Raw genomic sequence first — 9247 nt, forward strand, 5'->3', positions numbered from 1 at the left:
TACCGCCCGACTCCCCCCCCAAATTTTTTTGTAAACCAATATTAAATCAACAATAGAAAAAAAGGGGGGCGAGTGTAGATAGCTGAGTGATAATCTGGCCTTCTCTCACCTCTCCCTCATCCCTCCATCTCCCCCATCCCCTATTCTCTATCTCATTTAAATAAAAGATTAAGAGAATTTTTTTTTAAGTGTCGCAGAAGGTAGATAACATAATAGTTATGCAAAGAGACTCTCATGCCTGAGGCTCGAAGGTCCCAGGTTCAATCCCCCGCAGCACCATAAGCCAGAGTTGATCAGTGCTCCGGTTAAAAAAATAATAAAATAAAAATTCAAGGGCACTATTTCCTGCGCCCTGTATCCCTGAGTAGACTGCATCTGCAGGACAGGACTCGCCGTTGGTCCGTGCCCACCAAGGACAGAGGTTCTGCTCCTCTGACCTGTTGCCCCAGGAGCTCGGTGCGTTGCGTTCCGGGCACCACTGTGCTGGAGCACACAAGCGTGAACCTCAGGGCTTGGGGCAGAGGTCGGGGGTCAGGGCTGCAGAGCTGTGACGGGTCAGCCGCGCGACACTCCCGCCCAGGCCCACAATGCTTTGCAAGGCCTCTACGCGCCACTTCCGGGGCAGCCAGGCCTGACTAGTAGAGCGCCGGGCGACTCCGCGCTCTGCAGCGACGCCTGTGCAGTGGCGCTTCCGGCGCGCGGGCGGACCGAGTGCTACTTTGGTGTCCCACGCGGCCTCAGTGCACCTTTCGGGGCCTAGGGACCCCGAACGGTGGCCATGGCCTCTCTGCGCGCCAAGGACGCCTACCTGCAGGGCCTGGCCCGGAAGATCTGCGTCCAGCCTGGCCCGGAGCCGCGGGAGCGCCGCCCGGGTAAAGCGGGGCCAGGGGCCCGAGAAGGGAACCTGTGGGGCTCCGACGGCCCGCGGGCGACTCGTTCATCAAATGCTGGGAGAAGGTAGAAGGGACGCTTGAGGTTCCCGCCAGTTTTGCTCATCGGGGCCTGAGCCGCGGGTCCTTGCGACCCCAGGGCAGGGGGTTAAGCCAGGATTTAGAGGTCACTAACGTGGGCACTCCCCGCCGGGCCGCCTCAGCTCCCCCTCGGTGGGCGGACACCAGCGAGTGGCGGTGGGTCAGGACTGTGCGCCTGTGCTGTGTCGGGGAAAGGAGATTAACGCCTGGAGGTGGGGGCATGTTACAAGGCAGGGGAGACAGGCCGCTCTCGGGTGTGGGTCCACGGCAGGTGTCAGGGTTTGCAGTGGGTTAGGACTTGTGTGGCCGAGAGGAGGGGCTGCAGCAGGGTCAGACAAGGAACCCCTACAAGTGAAAGGATTTTTATGTGTGTATGTGTCAACAACACAAGCGAGAAAGAAAACCAGAGAGCGCGTCCTCACTCTGGCTCTGAACTCGGGATCCTTGCTTCCAAGTCCCGCGCCTGCGCCGCCTCCTGGACTTGACCAGGACTTTTCTGTTCATAGAAGGGAAATAGGGGCCGGGTGGTGGCGCACCTGGTTCTTCTTCTAGCGTTTGCCCTTCTTCCGTAGCCAGTCAACAGCGTCAGGTTGAGCCTGATGTCAAGTTTCGAGACCTCCTTTGAATCTGGAGAGGTGGCAGTCGTTGACTATGTGGGTCATAGTCTGTCTGGAGCCGCAGGGGCAGTTCGGGTCGTCTCTGGCTCCCCAGCGATGGAACATAGCGGTGCACCGGCCATGGCCTGTTCGATAGCGATTGAGGAGGGCCCAATCATAACGTGCTAGGTCAAAGCCGGGTTGACGCTTGCAGGGGTCTGTGATGAGGTGTTTGTTCTTTACCTCAGCTGACTGCCAACTCTGTTTCCAAGAGACTGGAACAGAGAAGTTCAGTGTAGGCGTAGGGGACCAGATTGGGTGATGAGACGTCAAGTGTTGGACAGGGTGGGCGAAGATATCCGCGTATATTGGCAGACGGTGGAGCGTAGACGTGGGAAATGAACTTAGATGATGCCGCATCCCGACAAATATCTGGCGGGGCGATGTTGCTAAGAACTGGCAGCCATGGAACCGGGGTGGAACGGATGGTTCCAGAAATTATCCTCATGGAGGAATATAATTTGGAATAGACCAAGTGGACATGGGGGCTACGGAACCATACTGGGGCACAGTATTCTGCAGTGGAATAGCATAATGCCAGAGATGATGATCGTAGTGTGGAAGCGCTCGCGCCCCATGAGGAGCTGGCCAGTCTTGCAATGATGTTATTCCTCGCGCCCACCTTTGCTGCAGTTTTTATGAGATGTTCGTGAAATGACAGAGTGCGATCGAGAGTAACGCCAAGATAGACTGGCTGGGCTTCATGCCGGATTCTCGTATCGCCAAGCAGCACATTAAGCTCACGCGAGGCCGAGGCATGGTGTAGATGGAAAACAGATGATACCGTTTTTGCAGTGCTAGGGATTAGTCGCCATTTTTTACAGTAATCAGATATCAGAGACTTGTCTTTCGTGAATGTTTCCTCGAGGATGTCGAACTTGGATGCCTGAGTTGCACAGCAGATGTCATCGGCGTAGATGAACTTCCTTGAAGAAGTTTCTGGGAGGTCATTGATGTAAATATTAAATAGCGTAGGAGCCAGAACAGAGCCCTGGGGGAGGCCACTTGAGTCAAGTCTCCATCTGCTAGATTTGTCACCCAGATGCACCCGGAATCTTCTGTTTTGGAGAAGAAACGATCTAGTGTTGGCCACCCATGGAGGCAGGCATCTTGAGATCTTGACTAGGAGACCACGGTGCCAGACCGTGTCATAGGCTGCTGTGAGATCAACAAAGACAGCACCCGTCTTTAAATTCTTCTGGAATCCATTTTCAATGTAAGTTGAGAGGGCCAGGGCTTGTTCGCAGGTAGATCTTCCTGGGCGAGCGCACATGTTATAATGTGCAAGGACCCAGGTTCAAGCCCCCAGTCTCCACCTGCAGGGGGAAAGCTTTTCGAGTGGTGAAGCAGGGCTGCAGGTGTCTCTCTGTCTCTCTCCCTCTCCATCACCCCCTTCCCTCTTGATTTCTAACTGTCTCTATCCAATAAATAAAGATTAAAAAAATTTTAAAAAAAGAAGGGAAATAGATGTGTGGAAAAAAACCAATTGATGACTTAGGCTATCTGTGTCTGTTTCTGTGAGTGTCTTACTTGTTAAAGACAAATTGTCCCTAGTCTGTACTCGCTTTCTCGCTTCTCCACTTAGAGTTGAGATGTTTTCCCAATTTGGTAACATAATTGTGTTTAGTGGCCGCAGCCTGGTTTGTTATGTAAAGGGCCCTGTAGGTTTACCAACAAACAACATTGTTATGAACATTTTTTAAGGAATTTATTTATTAACGAGAAAGATAGGAGGAGAGAGAGAAAGAACCAGACATAACTCTGGTACATGTGCTGCCGGGGATTGAACTTGGGACCTTGTGCTTGAGAGTCTAATGCTTTATCCACTGTGCCACCTCCGGGACCACCATAAACATCTTTTCATCAGAGATGGTGGGGAGGTAGAAAGACACCTGCTACCCCCCACACACACATACACACACAAACACACACACAGATGGGATTGTGGGCTCTAGCCCAGGCATTTGCCCCTGGTAATATGTACATGAATCACCACCTGACACCCTTTTTTTTTTTTTTTTTAAGTCCAAAGCTGTAGCAACTCTGAAGCCTCCCAGACCACATATCTATTGTCCTACCTTTTAATATGGTATCAGGTATGCTAAGCCTTTCACATCTTGCATTTCAGCTGGCAAAACTCGAGGCTCAGCAGCTGCAGGGCCCCCAAGTAAGAAGAGGAAGAAAGCACCGAAGAAGTTCCAGGAGCAGAAGGGGAATACTACAGAGCCCAAGGCCCAGCCCCGGGGGGAGAAGTCTCCAGCAGCTACTAGGGCCAAAAAGCCAGCAGCAACAGCCAAGGAAGACAAGGCTTCCCACTCCAAGGAGGCCCCTGCAGGTGAGGTGCTTGTGGGTTGAGGCTGGACTCAGACCTGGTCCTCTCTGGGTTTAAATTGTCTGTTATACTGGATAGTGTAAAATGTGCCAACATGTGAGTTTTTGGAGAACAGTTCACGGGAGGAGGCTGCCTTGAAGAGCTCCCTGCTTTCAAGTCCCTGAAGGGATATGATGAGAGCTGACTTATATTGGGAAGCTCTGAGCTGCAGAAGTTGGAAGAAATGAAAGGCAGGTGTGATTTGCACTGTATAAAGTGTCTTCTGTGTCTGGAGGGTGTCCTGTGCTGGAGATTATTGTAACATGTTTACTCATTAGTGAGAGAAAACAAGAACATCGCTCTGGTATATGTGAGGCTGGGATTGAATTCAAGGAGGGGTCCATGCTTGAAAGTTCAATGCTGGGGACTCGGGCAGTAGTGCAGCGGGTTAAGCACAGGTGGCGCTAAGCACAAGGACTTAATGCTTAAGGATCCCGGTTCGAGCCCCCTGCTCCCCACCTACAGGGGAGTCGCTTCACAGGCGATGAAGCAGGTCTGCAGGTGTCTGTCTTTCTCTCCCCCTCTCTGTCTTTCCCTCCTCTCTCCATTTCTGTCTGTCCTATCTTACAACAATGAAAAACAACAAGGGCAACAAAAGGGAAAATAAGTAAATATTAAAAAAAAAAAAACTTAAAAAAAAAAAAAGTCCTATGCTGGGGGCTGGGCAGTAGCACAGAGGGTAAAGTACATGTGGCACAAAGTGCAAGGACCAGCAGAAGGATCCTGGTTCGAGCCCCTGACTCCCCACCAGCAGGGAAGTCGCTTTTCAGGCAATGAAGCAGGTCTACGGGTGTCTATCTTTTTTTAAAAAAAGTTTATTTATTTATTGATAAGAAAGTGAGGAGCGAGAACCAGACATCACTTTGGTACATGTGCTGCCAGGGATCGAACTCAAGACCTCATGATTAAGAGTCCAGTGCTTTATCCATTGCGCTACCACCCAGACCACTACAGGTGTCTAGCTTTCTCTCCCTCTCTCTGTGTTCCCCATCTTTCTCCATTTCTCTCTGTCCTATCCAACAACGACAACAATAATAATAGTAACAACAACACCGATAAACAACAAGGGCAACAAAAGGGAAAAAATGGCCTCCAGGAGCAGTGGATTTGTAGTGCAGGCACCGAGCCCCAGCAATACCCCTGGAGGCAAAAAAAGAAAGAAAGTCCAATACTTTATTCACTGAGCCAACTCCCAGGCTGCTGCCCTGCAGAGTTCCTAGCAATGTCCTGTGGACACATGAAGAGTCAGGTTCACATGTAGGGGGCTGGGACTAGAGGGTGTGTCCGGCTCATAGAGGCTTAGCCTGGAGACTGGGCCCTGGGGAGGCAACTTAAGGTGGGGAGGGTCTCCTCTCAGTCCTCTGACCATCCTTGCAGGTGGCCCCCACACACAGCAGGATTCTCTCTTTGCCCTGGACATTCTGAGACAGCGGCTACATGACAAGATACAGGAAGCCCGCGGCCAGGTATGTAGGAGGGGCCTTGACGGCTGAGTGTTTCCTGGAGGAGGGTGCACCTCGGCCCTGCATCTAAGTGAGGTAGGGGTTGGCATGTGGGTTCTCATGGTCTCAGGAAGACCTGCCACTCTAACTCTAACTGGCTCTTCCGTCTGGCACCTGCATATTTCTACTGTTCCCGTAGCCAACTTTTCTTTCTTTGTTTTTTAACTTTTTGGTAGAGTGTGAGAGATGGGGAGACGGTAGGAGAGACACCTGCATACTACTCCACCGTTTGTGAAGCTTCTCCCTGCAAGTGGGGCCGAAGGCTTAAATCCAAGTCATTCCATATGATGACGTGTGTGCTCTGCCTGGCCCCAGATGCCTAGCTTCTTATCCCTGGGAGGTTGCTCTTATTGAACCTCACACAAAGTAGTATTTCTGTCCTTTTAATATTATGGGTTAGACAGAGGCCTTCGATGAAGTGGTGTGCCCAAGGCAGCAGTCTCGGGGGTGCCAAGAATGTGCCCAGCTGGACTCCCGCTGCTTGCTGGCATTGCTCCCCAGTGCCCCATCTGGCCACCACCCAGCCTTCCCTGGCCGGCTTCCTTCACTCCTCTTCCTATATGGGGCGGGGGGGGGCGGGGCGGCAGGGAGCAGTTATCCACCTTCTTTATTTATTTAAAAGTATTTATTCAAGAGAGAGATAGGAGAAGAGAAAGAACCAGACATCACTCTGGTACATATGCTGCCAGGGATTGAACTCAGGACCTCATGGTTGAGAATCCAATGTGTTATCCACTGTGCCACTTCCTGGACCATGTCATCCACCTTCTTTATACACCATTGTGGGACTTGCTCAGGGGTGATACAAGATTCAGGTCTGCCATTCCTGGGATGTAGGGTTGGATCAACCCAATGCCCAAATTATTTTGTTTACACACAAACACCAAAAAAGGCATCTGTGTACTCGCCTAGCCAAAGCAAGTTCTGGTTGGTGAACCTGTTTAATTAAGCCACTTGGCATTTCTTATCTGTGAGAGTTCTCTTACTAGGTCATGGGAACATGTTGTGAGACCATGTTTGACCCATGGGAGGTGGCTGGAACCTGAGGTCCCTGTCCCCCTTTTTGGACCTAAGTTGTCCTGGAGTAGAACACTGAACTCAGTGACTCCTGCTCCTGCAGAGGGTTTGCTTGTGAGGTGGAGGGAAGGGTGCATGGGTGTGAGGATCCAGCTTCTTTCTAGGGTGGCCCCAAGGAACTGTCCACTGCCGTTTTGGAGAAAAGGCGTAGGAGAAAGCTGGAGCGGGAGCGGAAAAAGAGAAAGCGAAAGGAGCTGAGAGCAAAGGAGAAAGCAGCAGAGGCCCCACAGCCACCCCCTGAGGTGCCCAGAGAGGAGACACAAGAACAGCCAGGGCTCCTGTTCAATAAGGTGAGAGTCGGGCTGGGCTGCCCCCCGGTGGTGGTCACTGTTCAGGGCCACTGCGGGTTCTCGAGATCCGTGTGTGACAGTGACATCGGCGCTGGTTTCCCTCAGGTGGAGGTGAGTGGGGACGAGCCCACCAGCAAGGCCCAGCGGCGGAAGGAGAAGCGGCAGAAGCTGAAGGGGAACCTGACGCCGCTGACGGGGAAGAACTACCGGCAGCTCCTGGAGCGGCTTCAGGCACGGCAGGACCAGCTGGAGGAGCTACGGGAGCGGGACGCGGCCCAGGCCCAGGAGCTGGAGACCAAGATGAAGTGGACCAACCTGCTGTACAAGGCGGAGGGCGTGAAGATCCGCGACGACGAGCAGCGGCTGCAGGAGGCGCTGAAGCGCAAGGAGAAGCGACGGGCACAGCGTCAGCGCCAGTGGGAGAAGCGCACGGCCCACGTGGTAGAGAAGATGCAGCAGCGCCAAGACCGGCGGCGCCAGAACCTGCGCCAAAAGAAGGCTGCTCGGGCCGAGCGGCGCCTGGAGAAAGCCCGGAAGAAGGGCCGCATCTTGCCCCAGGACCTAGAGCGGGCTGGCCTGGCTTGAGTGCCTCAGCCCCCTGCAGGTGGGCTGGGGAGGCCTTTCCTGGCTTTTGGGTGGGCTGTGGACCTTGTCACATGCACCGTCCTGGCTTGTGACGGCTGAGGCCACATTGAGACTGCTCCCGGGTCCCTCAGGCTTCATCCCTGCTCCCATTTCTAGGAGTGTCCTAGGTGAAGAGCAGGGTTTAGGCTGGGTACTCTCCAGGACCCTTCCCTCGTTCAGAGGGGTGGCAGGAACAGGAAAGGAGGTGGTGTTTGTCACTACCTGTGTCAGTCCCAGATGCCCTTGGAAAGATGATAAATTCAGCTTCCGTGGCTTGAACCAGGCGTGAGGTTGCTGTGCTCCAGTAACTCGGGAGTCAGAGCCCATCAGGCCAGTTTTGGAGACTTCCTCATGCTCTCTGCTTGTCTGGACTCCATTCTTTTCTTTTGGGTAGTCCTGGTGTGCCGTCCCTACAGCCCCAACCTCAAAAAGGAGAAGAGTTGACTTTCTTGGAGTATGTGCTCCTGTTTGCTCAGGCTGTGGCCAGTGACTGTCACGTGTTTGTGCCTTCAGTGGTGAAGAAAAGTGGGGTGAGAGGGAGCTTGTTACTAGATGAGGTGCTGGACTGGGGAGGGGGACAGGAACAGCAGGTGCAAGCAGTTCAGATGTCTTGTGTGGATGCCTGCTACCAGAGTGGGCAAGTGGCTGGATGTCCCTTGATCTCACCGAGCAGCTATTCTAAAATGAATACCCCCCCCCCCCCCGTAAGACGGGTAGAGTACTCCCTACGTAAAATCGCATTTTGGTACTTAGAAGCCCATAGAGGCCATGAAGGGACTCCTGTGGTCCAGGAACAACTTGTTTGTTTCCAGTTTTAGCCCTTTGTGAGCTAAGGCCAAACCCTTGCTTGGCCGCCTCCACCCGTGGCCAAGCACAGTGAGGGCTGCTGAGCATTTGTACCCTGATACAGCTTCTCACCAGGCAGTCTGCTTGGGATTGCTGCATCTGCTCTGGTCCAGGCATCCCCGTTGCCTCTCTGATACCCTAGTAAAATGCTTATGCTTCTAACTCTGGCTCAGTCTGTTTTTCCAAGGAATGAGTCAGACACGGATTCCAGATAAAACCAGATCACACCTATGTGTGCAAGTCAGCATACAGAGCATAAAAGGAACTTTTTTATTATTATTATTATTCATGAGAAAGAACCAGACATCACTCTGGTACATGTGCTGCCAGGGATTAAACTCAGGACCTCATGCTTGAGAGTCAGTGCTTTAGCCACTGCACCACCTCCTGGACCACTTAGAGGAACTTTCTTACAAAGGAAGACAAGCTGACAGCCTGTTAAGAAAGTTGCTGGTGGGGGGGAGAGGGGAGGAAATAGCATAATGGTTATGCAAACAGACTCATGCCTGAGGCTCCTAAGTCCCAGGTTCAATCCCCCACACCACCATAAGCCAGAGCTGATCAGTGCTCTGGTGTTTCTGTCTCTCTGCATCGCTCTCAAAAATAAATAAAAATATTTTTTAAAAAAGAAAAAAATGCTAGTGGTCTGGGAGGTGGCACAGTGGATAAGAGGTCCTGAGTTCAATCCCTGGCAGCACATGTACCAAAGTGATGTCTGGTTCTTTCTCTCTGATATTTCTCATAAATTAATAAAATTAAAAAAAAAGAAGATTGCTAGTTGGCACAGCCCAGGTTCCAGCCTGGTCCCCACCACAAAAGGAAGCCTCTGTGTTGTGGTCCCTTTCACACTCACTCTCTCTTTAAAATGGGGCCTAGCAGTGGCACCCCTGGCATTATATGGTAAGTGTCA

The 9247-nt window shown here is 52.3% G+C and overlaps 1 protein-coding gene across 1 annotated transcript; it reads left to right on the top strand.

The window, feature by feature from the left end:
• Positions 1–627: 627 nt before the first annotated feature.
• Positions 628–8499, top strand: SURF6 (surfeit 6). The gene is made up of 5 exons (XM_007521449.3): positions 628–872; positions 3756–3962; positions 5376–5464; positions 6682–6867; positions 6973–8499. The coding sequence occupies exons 1-5, from the start codon at positions 779–781 to the stop codon at positions 7450–7452; spliced, it is 1056 nt and encodes a 351-aa protein (XP_007521511.1). The 5' UTR covers positions 628–778; the 3' UTR covers positions 7453–8499.
• Positions 8500–9247: the final 748 nt, after the last annotated feature.

Source organism: Erinaceus europaeus, chromosome 10 (assembly GCF_950295315.1).
Source record: "Erinaceus europaeus chromosome 10, mEriEur2.1, whole genome shotgun sequence".
NCBI classification, from domain to species: Eukaryota; Metazoa; Chordata; class Mammalia; order Eulipotyphla; family Erinaceidae; genus Erinaceus; species Erinaceus europaeus.